Source organism: Equus przewalskii, chromosome 15, assembly GCF_037783145.1.
Source record: "Equus przewalskii isolate Varuska chromosome 15, EquPr2, whole genome shotgun sequence".
Lineage (NCBI taxonomy): Eukaryota > Metazoa > Chordata > Mammalia > Perissodactyla > Equidae > Equus > Equus przewalskii.
In genome coordinates, this window is record NC_091845.1 from 18899103 (window position 1) to 18917464 (window position 18362).

Sequence of the window (18362 nt, forward strand, 5' to 3'; positions counted from 1 at the left end):
CACCCTACCAAAGTTGTTCAAAAATATTAATGACTAGCTAAACACAGGTCATAAATGCAAAAACAAAAGACCTAGTCTAAAATATGATGCATTTAAAATGAGTACCTTAAAAAGGGAAATAAAGGATAATAGAACTCAAAGCATCTGGGGTTCTTTGGAGTTAAAATAAATCACACAACTATGTTACTATTCATAATACAATTAAAATAACAGCCATGCCACAGACTGGAGTGTAAATGCTACAAACCTTGAGTATGTAAAATAATAATGGCTAATAAAATCTAGTGACTGGAGAAAAGTAAATAGGAGGATATATAAGAATTCTAATTTCCAAATATTTTGTGCAGGGAATTAATTCAAACTTTCCAAAATGGAAACAAGAAGGAAGAGGAGGAGGGGAAGAGGAAGGAGAAGAATTATTCTCATAATAAGTAAAATAAGATTATAGTATAATTTAAATTCAATTTTTTATTAACAAAAACATTTATCAGGGGCTGGCCCCAGGGTGCAGCGGTTAAGTGCGCACGTTCCGATTCGGCGGCCCGGGGTTCGCCCGTTGGGATCCCGGGTGCAGACATGGCACCACTTGGCAAGCCATGCTGTGGTAGGGGTCCCACACATAAAATAGAGGAAGATGGGCATGGATGTTAGCTCAGGGCCAGTCTTCCTCAGCAAAAAGAGGAGGATTGGTGGAAGATGTTAGCTCAGGGCTAATCTTCCTCAAAAAAACAAAAAAAAAACCCCAAAACAACAAAACCAAATTTATCAGTCGCAGATGATGCAACAAAGATTTGAGTGCAAGTGGTGTATTTGGGGGCCAAATTCAAGGAAACACTGGTAGAAGACTGGGGAAGTGAAATAGCGAAGGGAAGGAAGCCAATAAAGAATATATTGCCAGGGAAGTTACTACTGTGCCTGAGTGGTTAAAGTTCCATGCGCTCTGCTTCAGTGGTCCGGGTTCACAGGTTCAGATCCTGGCATGGACCTGCTCCACTCATCAGCCGTGCTGTGGAGGCATCCCACATACAAAATAGAGAAAGACTGGCACAGATGTTAGCTCAGGGCTAATCTTCCTCAAGCAAAAAAAAAAAAAAAAGAGGAGGATTGGCAATAGCAATGGATGTCAGCTCAGGGCCACTCTTCCTTACCAATAAACCCTGCAAAAAACAGTTTTAAACATTTAATAGACGAAAGCTGGTATCAGCCCTTTCATTTTTCCTTCAACTCTGTATGCTTGCAATCATTTCTAATAACTATAATTTAGACGCAGGAGAATTCAATTTCCTAATATGACATTCAGACTCGCTTTGTCACTAGACCCAGAGTAGCAATCCTAAAAAAAGGAAATGCTATTATTTTGATAAACACCAATTGCTCAGTAAAGAGACAGGCACAGGCATTCCCAGGAGTCTCTTTATAGTCATAGCCTAAGAAGACACATCTATACTCATGATTTTGACCATCACCTCCAGGCGTCTCTGTGGACTGCGGAGTTGAGGAACGGTGGTAAAACATTCTCACCCAACAGATCAAGTGTATGAGAATGCACCTCCCCCCTCAAAATGATCCATTCATATTAGGTTGTTGAATCATTTCTGGTATGAGGGCTTTGTTTGGTTAATGGTAGGTCTCAATGAGGGCGAAAAGATACATTACAGTTGTTTTAAAATGTACACCAGGAGGACAATTTTCTTGATGCTTTGACCCAGGCTGGCAGTACCATTTTCCAGCTGGACGCAGAGACAATGTATTTTTCCAAAGATGGAATGATTCTATTGAAATGACATGAAAATTTTATGGCTAGAATCCTGGATGGATGTGTGGTTTTCAATAAAATATTAATGAAAAAAGCCTTGTTAAAATGATACATTTCCCTTGGCATCATTGGAGCATTTGAACCCAAAGCGATATCTGGATTTTTCACTTACTTGAGCCAATACATTATTTTTTTTTTATTCTGTACTAGTTTGAGTTGTGTTTGCTGTCATCTGCAATTTAAAGAGTTTTAACCAATATAGAAATTGGTACCAGGAGTGGGGTGGTTTCCAGGCAGCTGAAATCCCGCAAATATCTACAACAGAGCTGTAAGGAACAGATTATGGAGACAGCATTTAAATAGAAAGGAGCTTAAACATGATCTGACCCAACCATGTCATTTTATGGGCAAGTAAATAAATCTCCAAGAAATTAAATGAATCAATATACTTTCAATGAATGAGACTTTATATGATAGGTTGTTATGGCCCAGGACCCTGAACATTTACAGGAAAAATTGTTTTTGAGAACAACACTCAAAATCAATACAGTGTGTTGTGAAGCTTTGAGGACAGGTATTGGTCCCAGTTCATGATGCAACAGAATCACTTCAAGGAGCTTTGTGTGTAGTGGGGAAGGCAGTCAAAAAACTAATAGTTTTACCCAAATAAGTATTGTGACTGTTATAATACATACTGCAAAGAAAAAGTGCAGGATGATATGAGGGGATATAAGAGGAGGACCTGCTCTGATATGGAGGCCCAGATGAGGCTTCCATAAGGAAATGACGTTTCAATGGAGACCTGAAGGATAGGAGAAATTTGCCAGGTGAATTTGCAGGGTGGAGGATTCCAGGCATGTGCAAAGCGCCTGTGGTGGGAAAGCTGGGCTTCTTAAAGGAAGAGAAATCAAACCAGCCTAAGTGGAAGTTAGTGATGTGGGAAAGAGTAGCTCAAGAAGAGGGTAGGAAGATAGGTAGGACGTAGATGACAGAGGGACTTTCTGAGATGTTTGGAAAGGAGCTTGGATATTATCCTAAGAGCAAAGGGGAAGCACTGAAGGGCCTTACACAGGCTGAGGGTGAGTTATGGCTTTGGGGGGGTGGTTAGAGTAAATGCAGAGATAAGAGAAGCATTAGAACAACAACCCAGGGATCCAGAGAGTAAAGGTTGCATGGAGACGACAGTGCAGATAAACAGAGGAAGCTGACTCAGTCAATATTCAGGAGGTAGGAGCAATACATTCTCTTTTTTTATGTACTAGTTTGAGTTGTGTTTGCTGTCACTTGCAATTCAAAGGGTTTTAACTACTACAGAAGTAGGCACCAGGAGTGGGGTACCAGAAGAGGAGAAGTAACAGTTTAGCGATGAAGGCGATGTGAAATTCGGGGAGAGGGAGGAGACAAGAGCAATGGGCAGGTTTCCGGGATAAGGCAGGAGGTGGATGTTGGCGACATTTCCTGACTGATGGAACAATGGAGGAGGAGAAGGAAGGGGAACTGAGACTGACGAAGGAGAGGAGGGCTACTTCTGGGCTGTGTGTGAGCACAGGGTCTTGATTGGGAAGCAAACACACAGGATTGCAGTGAGAATGGTAAAACTAGCGAAGCCAGAGATTCTCAAACTTTTCTACCTACGTTCATCTAAAAAGACAGCAGGCAGAACCCCAGCACATGGACCCTCTGGTAAGTAAACATCTGACACCATGGCAGACTAGTAAGTTGCCATTCCTTCAATCTAATAGTCTTTAAAAATCCATTAGGCATTTATTTGGTGATGGTAGGGGGCCTCAGACAAAGAACTTTTAAAATTTTGAAATTCCATGTTTTTGTGTTTATTCCTCACAACAATCTATGAGGAGGGTCACCATCAGCCCTGTTCTGGCAGGTGGGAAGTCTGAAGTGCAAAGAGGGTCAACAAGGTTGTCCCGAACATGGATGGACCTTGAGGGTATTACGCTAAGCGAAATACGTCAGACAGAGAAAGACAGACACCGTATGATTTCACTCATGTGTGGAAGATAAACAAACAAACAAAGAAACATATAGATAAGGAGAACAGATTAGTGGTTACCAGAGGGGAAGAGAGTAGGGGGAGGGCTAAAAGGGTAAGGGGGCACACATGTATGCTGACGGATACAGAATATTGATGGTGAACACGATGCAGCCTATACAGAAGCTGATATATAATAATGCATACTTGAAATTTACACAGTCTTATAAGCCAATATGACCTCAATAAAATAATTCTAAAAAATAAGGCTGTCTGGGTCACACAGTCAGAAAATGGCAAAAGTAGGGTTTAAACTCAAATTTATCTAAATGTAGTGACTGAATCCTCACTAAATCTCACATAATAATCTGATGTGGGTTCCCAGTTATTCCAGAAAACCATATCCAAATACCTTAGCATTTTAAAATGTTTTAAAATATAAGGAGGAAACTCAGTAAATGAACTGAGTACCTTGTGCTTATGTGAAAAAGAGAGTAGGGATCAGGGAAAAAACCTTTATATGGATTCAAAACTCGTGGTATGGTTCAGGTAGTTTTGGTAAGTGTATGAGGTGACAAGTCAGGTTCAATTTTGCTAAATAAAGTGTAGGAATGTGGAGAACTAATTTCCACATTCTCTAAATTCCCTCATACTATCTCAAACATAAAACACCAAAACCAAATAGCATAATTTACAGAATGACATTTTTATAAATAAGGCACATTTTTAATGATTTTTAAAATTAAGCAAAGTAGTTGCTAAACCAAACATTTCTTTACTAGTTGGAAGGATTTAACTATTACTACTTAACATTATTAATTTTAAAACTTGCAATCTTATACAGGAAAGGAAGCACTTTCAAAATAACACCAAAAGACGTATCTTTTTTTAAAGCTTTTAATAAAAAAAAGGAAAACAGGAGACGGCATTTAAAAAGACAAGACAGTAATTAAATCATAATATTTATGTTGAATTTTCTGTAATAATTCCTTTTCTTTGGAGTATTCTTTTTTCACACTCATTTCTTCCCAAAGAAAAATTACTAAAAAAAAGTTTTCCAACATAAAAAATGCATTCAGGGTCTCCTCGGGAGCTATAAACAATGGGTGCACTTTTCAGTGACAACACAAACACGTAAAACTGATGAAGCAGAAATTGCACCTGATTCTTACATGTTTATGCATAAGGTGATACAAACACAAGTGCTTTATCTTGAAGACTCAAGAGAATATTTCCAGTTCTGACTTGTGAAGAGCACAAACTCGGATAAATTTCTCTATCTGTTTGCCAGAGGAATCTTATCAGCTTGAAATACCACCACCGCAACTGTGAAACGGTTTGACCCAAGGTTTCACTACCTCTAATTCTTCAGGTCACAGAGCACGTTGAATGCTGGCTCCTTCTTTAAAAAGCACGTGGGGGGTGTGTGTGTTTCTATGTGTGTGTTGTGGTTTTCCTTTTTATTTTTGGAAACTTCTTATCATAAAGATTCGATCTAAGGGTTAGAACTTAGGTCTGCCCGCACAGGGATTCTCAAATTCTGTCACCCTGCCACTAATGCCGAGCCTCTTGGTACCACTCAGAAGTTAACATCAAAGACAGGAAGGCAAAGGCAAAAGTGAAAAAGAAGATGGAAAAGTAGGAGAGAAACAGAAAAACATAAGAAAGCTTGCTTACCGTACTATTAAATAAAGATATAATGATTTGTACTCCCATGGAATTAAACATATTTCTGAATTCAACATATTTCTAAATTCAGTCATGAAATCATGTTCCTTTTAATTTATCCAACATGTGCAATTTATCTTTTTGGTATAAAATCAGGCAATATTTATACATAATCTGAATTTGTATAAATGTTGTCCTGTCTTCAGGGTGGGTTTGAGTGATCAGTTCACTACTGGATCACTATTTTGTGACTGTGAACAAGGTTTTGTATGGTTTGCTTGTTTTATGAACGCGATAATTGTGAGAAGATAAATACTCTCAAACCTCTATGAATCCATATAAATATCCATTTCAATAATAAACTCAGTAAAAGTCACAACTTGCAATGGAAGCACTAAATATGTAATAGAAATTTCAAATAAATAGTAGAGCTTGGAGCATTATGCCCTAAATGCTAAATTGTCATTCTGGAAGTTGAAGGAAAACACAAATAGATTTTCTAGCCAGTTAATTTTTTAAATATTGGAATTTTCAACATAAGTCACAATTTCTGGGATTTACAATGGAAAAAAAAACTCAGTGAGGGGCTGGCCCGGTGGCGCATCCGTTAAGTGCACACGTTCCGCTTCGGCGGCCCGGGGTTCGCCAATTCAGATCTCACGTGCGGGCACGGGATCACATGGCAAGCCATGCTGTGGTAGGCATCCCACATATAAAGTAGAGGAAGATGGGCACGGATGTTAGCTCAGGGCCAGTCTTCCTCAGAAAAAGAGGAGAATTGGCAGATGTTAGCTCAGGGCTAATCTTCCTCAGAGGGAAAAAAAACAAAAACCTCAGCGAGAAAATATTGTCTGTATTTCTAGTGACCCTGCTATTGAAAGTCTCATCTCAATGTATATAAAAACACTGTCACATTCTGCTATTAGAAAGTGTTCTTTCATTCTCCAATGGAAGTCTGTAGTTCTATGTATTAAACGAAATCTTAAAGGAAATGAGAGGAGGAGAGGAGAGGAGAGGACAGGAGAAGGCAGACAACCAGTCTCATGCTCTTCCCATATACATTCAACGTGGCAGATGGGGCAACACAACCTTTGGCAAACTTCAGACCACAGACTGAATGTTTTAGGAGTCCACTGAACTAAAATTTGTGGTTCTCAGATTTAAAGGTGCTAATATAGTAGTTTTCTGGAAATTATCAAAGGCAGAGAAAATACTGCCTCATGGTAACATCCTAAATATAGAAAATAATAAGCACACTCAGGCAGCAGGGATTGGAAGAGCAAATTTCCTCTAAATTCTCCACCAAACTCACCTAAAATTTCAGGATACAGTGATGGAATTCCAAGGCAGAACACCACACCAAATTCTAAGGTTCCACAGTCTCAGAATGCATCATTCTAGAATGTTCTAGAGTTCTATCACAGACCTTTGCTGGAAATCCTATTCTGCATGTTCAGACCAGAACCAATAGTTGAGATTGTATGTAAACCTGGCTCTCATAAAAGAGAAGTCATTGCTGTATTCAGTCTTTACAGCAGATTTTTTTGTGGGACTCCCCAAAGGAGGAAAGGAACTTCTTCCGGTCTGTGAGCCATCACTAAATGAGTGACATTTGTGGAGTTTACTGGCTATGCTGAGAAAACCAGAATAGAAGTCAGGGAATCATGTTCACATCCTGGCTCTTTCACTAAAACCCTAGTTGTAGGTATGTAGGATGCATTTTCCCCTATTCAAAAGACAATCTCAAAATTATCTCATATCCTTTAGATATAAAATAGTGAATGACGTCACTGCTGGTGGGGAAATGAGGAAACATAAAATACAACAGCAAAGATAGGAGTTTCACATCATATTGGTAGTTTCCTTAACAAAAATAACAAACCACAGGCCACCCAACTGATCAAAAGGAAAGTATGAGTTATTACCCTAACATTTTATATTTAAATTTCTTACTACCAGAACAGTGCTCCACACCAATATTGATTGATATCTATACATTTCTTTGTAGTGCTGAGATTTGCATATATTTTTTCAGGGTAAGACTTTTTCTGCTAATATAGAATCTATAATATCCTACTGGATCCCAATATACAGGATACCATATTTGCATTAACAAAATATTTTTCATTTTATACTTACAGGTCACCGTCTATCTAGGATGAAAACTATTTAATATTTTTGTTTCCAAAAATTTCTCTGTAAAATAGGATGCATCTTAAACATGCCTGTATGTCTTATAGAACAGCAATTACAGTGGCTATGTTTGTTTCTCTGTGTTACAACTTCTTTATTTGCCCAATGAAGATGATACATGCCCCTGCTAAGTTCACTAGGCTGTTGCAAACATTACGGAGATCGTTGCTACGTAAGTTTTTGAGATAAATAAAGCATTATGCTAAATGCCCTTCTGCTGATACCAGCTACGTGAGCACCTAGGGATTAAGTCAGATCCCTCTGGGGAACACAATATAGAACTTCCTCTTCTGTAGCTAGGTGATAAGACGTGCCTGGCTCCTTGGCTAACAGCTGGGCAACCCTAGAGAAGGAAAAAACACTAGAGTCCTTTCTAAGGCTGGTAGGAAGTTGAATTTTCTCGCCAAGAGAATTGGCTGAACTATTTATTGTGTACACATTCAGTTCGAACTTGGCCTTTAACTTCCACCTATTGCCCAAGAGTTTAAAGAAGAGAGAAGGCCACACCTACTGATGATGTAAGACAGACAATGTTTTTGTCTGTGGGCAAACACAAAATCGTATCTCTGCCAAACACACTCCTTAGGTTTAACACAATTATTGAATTTGCTGTCAGAAGTTATGACTGCATAGACATTTCTTATGATTTAGTCTTCCACAGATCTAAACAATTTTTCTTAAAAAAAACTCCCCTGGACATGCTTCATCCTTTACCACTGCCCGATTGGCTGAGATCTGAATGCTTTTCCCAGATGTAGTTTAAATAAAGTGCTTTAAACGGAATCATCTGTCTAACTTTTCAGTCTCCTACATAAAAATCTCAGCATAGGGGCCAGCTTTTACTCAGACTGCCTGTTTTAGACGTGTTACAATGGAATAGACAACAAGCGAACAAATACAAAAGTGGGGGGGCGGGGGCGGAAAGGTTGGAAGGAACTACGTTAAAATAACAATGTTTTTCACTGGTTGGTAGGATTACGGCTAATGTAATCTTGATTTTGGTCCAATGACCTATATTCTCTACAATTTTTAAAAATTTGTGTGTTTGTTTTACAACAAGCACGTATTACTTTTACAACAAGGGTATGGGGAGCCGATTGCATAGACAGAGTCTCAGGAATACTAGATAAATATACCACGTCAGATGCCACTGACATTGTTTCAGACACTTAACAGGAATTGGAAAGCTCACAAAAGTTCCTTTTCATAGCTAGCTCAACCTGCTTGAATAATGTTAAATGAGTAATAATACAATTTTTAAAAAAACAGAGAGACAAATAGCATCTTAGAAAAAATTAAAGCATATTTCCTTTCAGGAGCAACTAATTAGCAACATTTAACAAGGCTTTTTAAACTCAATTGTCATAGAGCACCATTAAATATTCACACAAAAGAGATCCAGGCGGCTCAAAGATGAATATTTCCTCGTTCATGAGATGTCTAATTGACTCGCAACCATATGAAATATTCAGTGCATCTGGTTGGGGCCGACACGGATGATGACGTGCTTCTCATAAGCCCTTTTCATTGTTTTCTCAATTTGCTTCAGAAATACCTGTGGGATTCGTCCACATAAAGTATGCACAGTCTCCAGAAACTTCAGCTGAAGAGGGTAATACATAGATTGAAAGAGATTGTCTTGAAAGGGAAACTGAAAGATGATTAAAAAAAAAAGAAAGAAAAAGTTTAGTTTAGTGACTGAAATGCCATTTAAAATGCAAATAACTTTTACTAAGAATTGAAACAGGGAGTTACTGCTTAGCTGGTATAGGTTTGCATGTTTTTAGACACAGTGGAAAGGACCTTGGAGTTCTGAGGTCCCAGTCCTGACTCAACCCCAGGCAATCTTTTCCCTCTCTGGGCCTCAGTTTCTTTACCTCTAAACAAAAGAAGCCTTATTTGGATCCTTCAAGTTCTTAAATTCTAAAAGCAAAGTATATCTCTAAGGATAGAATATTCTAGAATGTTCTTGCTGATTAGAAGCAAGACTCATGTAGATACTTGAAATCTACTACAATAAATTACTGAATTTTTCATATTTTTTGCCTATCAATCTTAATGAAGAAACTTTAGGGTATGTCTACAGTAATCTCATGAAGTCCGGAGTTAGCAATTACTAGTGAAATTTATCATCAATGAACTTTATTTTAATAATTCAGGTACCAAACACTAGATGTTGGTTTTTTCCCACTTAATATTGGGCTTTTTAAATTAATTAATTTTTTTTTTCAGGAAGATTAGCCCTGAGCTAACTGCTGACAATCCTCCTCTTTTTACTGAGGAAGACTGGCCCTGAGCTAACATCCATGCCCATCTTCCTCTTCTTTATATGTGGGATGCCTACCACAGCATGGCATGCCAAGCAGTGCCATGTCTGCACCTGGGATCCGAATCGGCGAACCCCGGGCCGCCAAAGCAGAACGTGCAAACTTAACTGCTGCGCGACCAGGCCGGTCTTGGGCTTTTTAAAAAAAAATTCTCTTGTTTTCCCAAGGAATGTGTCCATGAGCAGTATTTTCCAAAATAAATCTTTCGGACCACTCACTTATGAGCGTGTGTCCAAGTTTTATTACAATCTTGTAGAAAGGGTAAAGGCCTCTAGTGGGTCTAGTCAAAGCTTCATTGTTGGCAAGGACATTTTATACAAAAAGATTACAGAAAAAAGGAAGAAAAGATTGGTGAAAGGTCAGTATACTCTTGCCTGACAGCAGGGTGGGTGGGCGTCTGGTTTCCTAGAACAAGTCTTAATCCCTTTAAAGTTCATCAGAAATATTATCTAAGTATGTTTATCAGAAATGTGAATTTCTTCCCAGAAGGAGATTATGCATTATGTAATGCAAAAAGGTTCTGTCCATGTTTGGGATACTTTTTCCTTCACAGCACAATTTAGACCATTGACAAACTCCTTTTCAGCGAAACAACTTCCACCAATTATTGAGCACCACCACATGTTAGGTGCAGTCGTCAAAATTCAAAGATCATCATTTTGTTGAATTCTCACAATGCTTTTATGAGGTAGATAATATTATCTCCATTTCACAGGTGAGAAAACTGAGGCCCAGTAAGGTTAGAGCACGGATTTAATGACATTACCAGAAAGTGACAAAACTGGGACCTGAATCCAGGTCCGTGGATCCCCAAAGCCAAACCCTGACCCACCACACTGTGGTGCACAGCGCTGTGGAAAGTGGGGGAGCACATCTTTCACGATGGAGTCTGTCTATATTTACTCACCTTTCAGGATGGGGTAGTGACATTTCTGATGGAAATGCTTGAATAAAACCTGTCTTTTTAGACTCATCTGAGGAACATCATTGAGCGCCTTAAGCAGGATCACCTATGAAGCATTACTTGGTCCTCTTTCTGATCCCCCAGAAGACAAACAAGACGTGTTGTAACTCAAGAACCACAGTTGCTCAATTCCACACCAGGGCCAACAGATCCCGAGAGAAACCCGAGAGTGGCTCTGATGCACATATATCTGCTGCATACTTCTTTAACTTCCATTTGTACCCCAGAATGGGTTTGCCCCTGGAGTCAGTGTTTGAATATCTAAATGTGATGATATCACTAAGTACAGAACAAATTTTCAGTGCAATTAACTCACCTGGCCTTTGAAAACCAACAGCAGGAAACGCCGAAGAGAAGTGTTAGCTCATGGGCATGCTGAACACCTTCCCTGCACAGAGGACAACTCTGGGAATTCCAGGGTTGGAATTCTCTGGGATTCTCCTTAGCAAAATGCACATTTTCATACATGCCAAAATATGTTACTATGTCACAGGATTCACCCCTACCTCTTGTCAAAGCCCCTTCATGAATCCACGCGGGTCCCCAGATCCTTAGGAAGAAAACCTCTAATAAAGTCTACGTACTTTACATCAGGGGGTGGCAAACTTTTGCTGTAAATTGCTAAATAATAAACATTTTAGACTTTGTGGGCCACACAGTCTGTCACAGCTCCTCATCTCTGCCGCTGTAGCACGGAAGCAGCCACAGACAACGCATAAATGAATGGCTGTTGCTGTGTCTCAATACGACTTCATTTATGAATGCTGAAATTTGAATTTCATATAATTTTCTCATGTCATGAAATACTCTTCTTTTCATTTTTTCCCAATTTTTTTAAAAAACATTCTTAGTCCACACGTCTTACGAAAACAGGCAGCAAACCAGATTTGGCCCAAGTTTGCATCCCTACTCTCTATCTTGGAATTACCAGTTCAAAGGGAAATCTCTGGAAGTGCCTGCTGCTGGTTCTCCCCTGCAATGTCAAGGTCAAAGGCACCATGGAAGGCAGTGTTTCCCAGAGGGAACGCAAGGGTACTGGTGGCCAGGACTTGACATGATTCCAGGTGACGAGCCACAAAGTAAGATTCTTTCGACCTTCCCATTTACTGCAAGAAGAGAGTCACGTATGTTTTTAACTCCTCCTAACACTTGCTAACCAATCTCTTCAAGGTAGTAAGATGGCCTCAGACCTGAGGAGTCCAGCTCCAGGCCAAAAGCCTAAGTGTGATCTTTCAGACTCAACCAAAGGCAATTACAAGGCTGTGTGGCATGCCCCTGGGGGAAGCTGCCCTCCCCACATCGGACTTGGCGCACAAGTAGAGAGCTCTAGTTTTCTTGAGGGAGTCGAAGTAGAGGACTCAGGCCCCCATTTGGGCCCACCAAGCTCATACATATATCTGCATTCCCAGTCCAGGCACCTGCATTTGGAGGCCTCCTGGGAGTGGTGGGGGTGGGGGGGTATTTTCCACTCCTCCCACCTTCCCTTTTCCTTCCCCGGCCCTTGGCCCATGGTCCATAAAGCTGCTGGAGCCTTTTGTCCCTGCCTCTGTGCTACATCCACTTGACCTTCGCCCAGGACCCTTTGGCAGAGATAAGTGGAACTAGGCAGAGAGGGTGGGGGTGGCAAGGGTGGAGTTGGCCACCAGGCAACACACTTAGCTTGAGCTGAATAATATAATTTTATTCTTATTGTATTATCTTCACCCTAACTCATTAACCTCTATCATGGCAAATGGCACAGGGTTTCTCTTTCTGATATGAAATTTCCTCCTTAAGTCAAATTGTTTAAAGAAAAAAAAATGAGTGATTTACTGTCTTGCAAATATTACATAAAGAGTGGGTAAAGTATAGTAATAGGGGACAAGCGGATATAGTGAGCTAGAGTGATGGAGGATGGGAAAAGTGTCTAACTCAGTGCTCTGGGGAATTATCTGGCCTTCAAAGGGACTGGTGATCGAAGCACCTGGACTGCTTCATGCTGATAAGCACATGTCTGCTGAATGGGGGCAAGAACACACTTACATCCCGTATTGCTTCATACAGCGCTTTGAAAGTTGGCTGTTTATCGTCATGGTAGACGCCTCGGTTCCCATGCAGAACAGACACACCTTCACGCTCAGCTTCTTTGCAGTTGCTTCCGTACATGCAGTGATCCGGACGGTAGTTCCACTGACAGGGGAACACATAGAGACACTCTAGTGGTGACAAGAGAAAGACATGTGTCCACAGTCAGTGCCGGCTCTCCTCTGCACGCCCGGTGATTAAACCAAGATTTGCATGAACTGCATACAGCACGTGATTTAAATGCACACGAGTGTGACGGTGACTCATAGACCAAATTTCACCACATTTGTCAATACTCTGAGATCAGGAACTGAAGGGGCACACATTAGGGATGTTGTAGGTTTCATCCTAAAAAGGAGGGCAGTACAGTGTCGGGGACAAGGAGGCAAACAAGGCAGCAGCAGCCTAGGTCCGAATCCCGTTCTTTCACTCAAAAACAGTGCACCCTAGGTCCAGCGACTCACCCTGCCTGTGCTTCAGTTCCCTGGGCTGTAAGATGGGATATCAGGACTCCCCTCTTATCTTGATGATTAAAATTTTAAAAACACATGTAAAATGCTTAGCAGAGTGCCAAGCACACAGTGGTGGCCAATGGTGTTGGCAATTATAATCAACTCTCTGGAAAGGTTTTGTGAAATGGACAGTCTTGAAAAATAGGAGTCAAGATTGAAGCAAAGTTTCCTGTTTGGATCAAAAACCAACCAACCAACAAAAACAAAACAAGCAAAAATCTACAACAACAAAGGGAAAAAACCCAAAGAAAAAAGTAAAACAAAAAAAGTCCCTGTGCCAAGGTGACTACTACATACACTGTGAGGGAGCGTGTGCACATGTGTACTTGTGTGTGTTTGCATCTCTTCCACAGTGGTTCTTAGCAGGGGCGATGTTACCCCTGCCCGGGGCCACTTGGCAATGTTTGGAGGGAGACGTTGGTTGTCCTTCATGGGGGAGGCTGCTACTGTCATCTGGTGGGTAGAGACCAGGGATGTTCTAAACATCCCACAATGAACGGGACAACTCACACAACAGCGTAGTGCCAAGCTCGAGAAACTCTGCTCTAATCCTGTTGGACTCAGAAAATTCCCTCTTGGTGACTAGGACTATTAAATTAGCAATAAGTTCATGACCCCTGAGCTTTCTGGCTCCTCACCTTGATGCCTTTAAGGGCCAGGGATAGAGCAGGGATCAAAGCTCTCTGCAAATGAGAAAGGCCCTGTGTGAGAGCACAGAAGGGTTCGAGCAAATGAATTACCGCTGTCAGAAAAATAACTCAGAGATGTACTTGTTGGTTGGGTTGATGGCACTCGCTTCTCATGGAAAGGACCATAGCTTAGAGGTTACTTACAGAAAGCTTCAAGATGCAAAGCCAAGGATGAAGAGATCATCATACATCCCCTCTGGCAGACCGTGTATAATATTTCTACTGCTCAGTCTTTACAGGTCACTGTGACATGCCAGCACCCTCTATCAAATTCTAATTGTTCACAACACACAATGAAATTTTCCTTTTCTTGGGGGAACTCCATTCCACCACGATGTTTCTCTTACTTGCATTCATCTCTACACTTGCACATACGTAATCCATAGCTGGGACAGAGCAGCGCTCATCCTGAAGTCACACTATCTAGACTGGAAGCCCCACTCCTCTACTGGCCATGTGACTTTTCTGCCCATAAGTGCAGAGGGTGGATGTGAGGATTATATGAGTGAAAATATCTAAAAGTGCTATTGTACTGTGCCTGACCCCAGTCCAGTTGCTGCCTTCTGTAACTCCATGGGTCACATCACTCATTTACGACACCTGCCTGGGCATCTGCATTTGCAGTCCTGGCTTAAGCACCTGTTAATGTTCCCTGTTGAATGAACTGCTGGAGAAACCATCTCTGTTTTTGTAAACACACTGATTTTGTAAATCAACAAATATTGATTGAGTGCCTGTAGACAAAGCAAAGCCTGGTTCCTGCCTTCATGGAGTTTAAGATTGGTGATGAAGGCTGTTGCCCCTTCCCGGGTCGTGTAGGACCCCCTTACAAAAGGAAACATTTTTTTCTCTTTGCAGCCTCCTTAGAGGACTGAGTCCAGCGAGGCACTCTAAGGCAGAAGATGAAATAGAAAGGCTTTGGAATCAGAAAGACGTAGGTTCAAAGTTAGCCTCTATCATCTCCTAGTGCTGTAATCTTGGTGAGTTACTGAAACCTTTGACCTCAATTTAGAAGCACTAAAGAGAAGCTAAATTACCCAGGTTTGAAGCCCAGCTTTACCATGTGTTAGCCATGACCTAACAGCAGAATGACTAAGAGAGCAAGCTCTGGAGTCACCTCGCTGGGTGTGAATACAGAACTCTGCCATAGTTGCATGAGCTCAAGCAAATTACATAATTTTTCTGGGCCTCAGTTTCAACATCTGTAAGAGGGAAGAGAATTGTAAATATCACTTATCCAATAGGATTTCGGGCAGTGTTAAATGAGATCATATACGCAAGTCCTTGGAACAGTGCCTGGCGCACAGAAAGCACACAATAAACGTAAGCTGTAACGATTGCTATTACCATTGTTATTGTTATAACAAGGATTACTGCATGAGGTTGTTGGAAGGGTAAAACAAGATAACTTAAATTGAACAAGGCTAGCATAGTTCCTGACACATAGTACACTAGTGATAAATGTTTTACTCCAATGCCTTCTAGACACGCAGGTGGCCAGTCATTCTTAACCTTTTATGGGTCACAGATCTCTCTGAGAATCTAATGAAAGCTTGAGACCCTGTCTTTGGAAAATTCAGCTGGGAGTATTCGCTTACAAGTTTTGGGGTTTATAGATAAGATCAGCTAAGAACCCCAGCTGTTGAACGTCAAACGTGAAATTGGATTCCAGACAGAATTCAATTCATATCTTTATACTCCCTTCAGAATTTTCCAGAGGAAGAAATGCAAAATACATCGAGCATATAATTGAAACAAGTGTTTGTTCACCATACTATTGCAAGGCATTGGTGTCACTGGATGAAAAGATGCTGCTCCTGCCGTCAGGGAATTTATACTCTTGTAAGAGAGGATATATTGTTGTCACACTGAACATGTTTTATCAGCATTCATAGAAAGGAGGGCATTTTGGTAAAGTTTCACTGAAACTCAGACTTAGAGTAAGGATGGATTTTGACAGTGAGACACAGAGGCCTGGAAGAGCATTCACGGAAGAAAAAATGGCCTGATCACGGTGAAATGTTTGGAAATCAGAGTGTGTTTTAGGAAAGATAAGCCATTTAATTTTGCTGGGGCAAATTCGATCTCTTCAAAAGGGTAAGATAATGGTAAAAAGCTCTTATGTAAATAGACTGCTTTGATCTAAAATATTCAAAAAATGTAAATCTATATTAGGTTGCACATAACCAACTTTGATTCTAGCTTGTGAAGCTAAAAAAAAAAAAAGAATTTTTTCTTCGGAAAAAGATGGGGTGGCTCATCAAGCCAGAAGTAAAGCTGAACTGGGGCAGGAAGTGGGGCAGCTCGTGCGATCTGTGGGGTGAGGACTCAGTCTTTCAACTTTGCTGCTATGATCAACCAGCCTTACTGTCTCTTCTTGGATTCCCAGCCTGAGGTTCCCAGGAGATGTCTGACTGGTTTAGCAGGAGGCAGAGGTGGGCAGGGCTCTAAGACTGCATGCAAGGGAGGGGAAGAGTAATTCCCCTGAGAAAATGGGAGCGCTGTGGCCAAAAAAAAAGGGAAATCAAGAGTGGGCAGTTAAAATGACAGATGTGTTAGCATGGGTCACACTTTGATATCTCCGTTTGCTTAATAAGGGAAGGAGGAGAAGGAGAGAGGCTAACCTAGCATCACGGGGTGAGCTTAGGTTGGAAAAACCTGTGTGGATCAGCTGATGAACATGTAGCATGGACTAATGATGGTTACCTGGCACAGGATCAAAACCTATTCCAAAATGGATCTATTTTAAGCAAGATTATCAGGGCTGTCAAAATCTGACGTTTAAAAATGATAGCATGGTGAAACATTCAGGTTATTTTCCCACTGCTGAGGAATTAATACAGTCAATGGTTCTAAAATTCCTGGTCCCTAAAGCCTCAAACCAATGCAATTTATTAAAAAGCTTTTTTCCAAGCCAATCTCTCTTCAAACCCTGGGTCTTTGCTACTTTTCTCTCAGTTTTACATAGATAAGGAAGGTCATTAACTGATTATCTACAGTCTGAAATCCCTTAGTGATTCTTTCTGGAGTCTACATTTATTTCCAGAGCTTTCTAACTGTTGGTAAAGCACTGTGTGAACTGATTGCTCCTTACATTTCTGATAATTTCATACTCTTGAGGTCTCTAAGATTATGGAATAGCTCATGTCTGATTATTTTAACTTCATGGAGAAACAGGCTTGCTACTCCTTCGGCACACTGTATCAACAGAACGGAAGGTGTTTGATGGCACTATCAATAGTTTTTGTTTCTTTTGTTTTTATAATGTCTCATTCTGGAGCTGAGCTTTCCCAGCTTCTTTCTTCCTCCAGAAATGCACCTGGTTCCAGAAAAGGGCAATGAATTCTTCCAAAAAGACTTACTTCCCTGATCCCACAGTCTAAAGAAGCAATCCCCTCCCTCCAGCCTTGACAGTTTCTTTCTCAACTCATTTGTTTCCTTCTCAGCATTTATCGCATTTTCTGATTTTGAACGGCTAGTTGCTATTCTTTGGAAGTCTACCTTTTCCGAAAAAAGGGAGGCTTCATGAAAATACGACTTCTGCCTGTTCTGTCTGCTGCCATATCCCCAGTGCCTAGCCCCGTGGCTGGCACGTGACAGGTGCTAAAAAATATCTGCTGAATGAAGGAGTGAATGAACCCTTCTACCCTCCTCCACCAGGTGCATCTTTCTCCTTTCTCTTGCTTTTTCCCTCCACTTCCCTGTCCTCTCCCCTTCCTTGCGGTGGTATTTCTCTTCTACTTACTTCCTCTTTCACTCCGTTCTCTTAATTCCATTCATTCAAACAACCAATGCTTCTGAAGACGAACTCCATTTAGGACACCTGGCCTCGCACTGTAAGCGCTCAATGGAAGACATCACATAGACACACTCCTTCTCACAAGGAACCTACAATCTTCATTCTTGCACTTTACATCAGAGCTCACAAACCTCCAAGACTCCCAAAGAAGCGATTTGTCACAGTTTTCTAGAACAGTCCTAACACCAAACACCTGGGCCTGTCAACCCCACGACATGCTCATAACTGTCAGTTGCTGGGTGCTTTTGGTGGAGTGAGTATATAACGTGGTTGCACGCTCAAGGGCAGAGCTCCAGTGATCCCGGGCAGGATGAGAACAAGGCTCTGATGGGGCCACTGGAGATGCTTGTTCCATGTGACTATGTGTCCTGCTCCCTGTGGCCCCAGCAAACCCTCCTGA

General features: G+C 41.0%; 1 protein-coding gene across 1 annotated transcript in view; it reads right to left on the reverse strand.

Annotated features, from left to right (window-relative positions):
* Positions 1-5232: 5232 nt before the first annotated feature.
* Positions 5233-18362, reverse strand: part of GXYLT2 (glucoside xylosyltransferase 2) — an 83996-nt gene continuing 70866 nt past the window's right edge. The window contains exons 6-7 of the mRNA XM_008522250.2: positions 12921-13093; positions 5233-9258 (exon numbers count right to left, since the gene is read on the reverse strand). Coding sequence (XP_008520472.2) covers positions 9076-9258; positions 12921-13093 — 356 coding nt within the window. The 3' untranslated portion in view covers positions 5233-9075. The remainder of the gene's footprint in view (positions 9259-12920; positions 13094-18362) is intronic.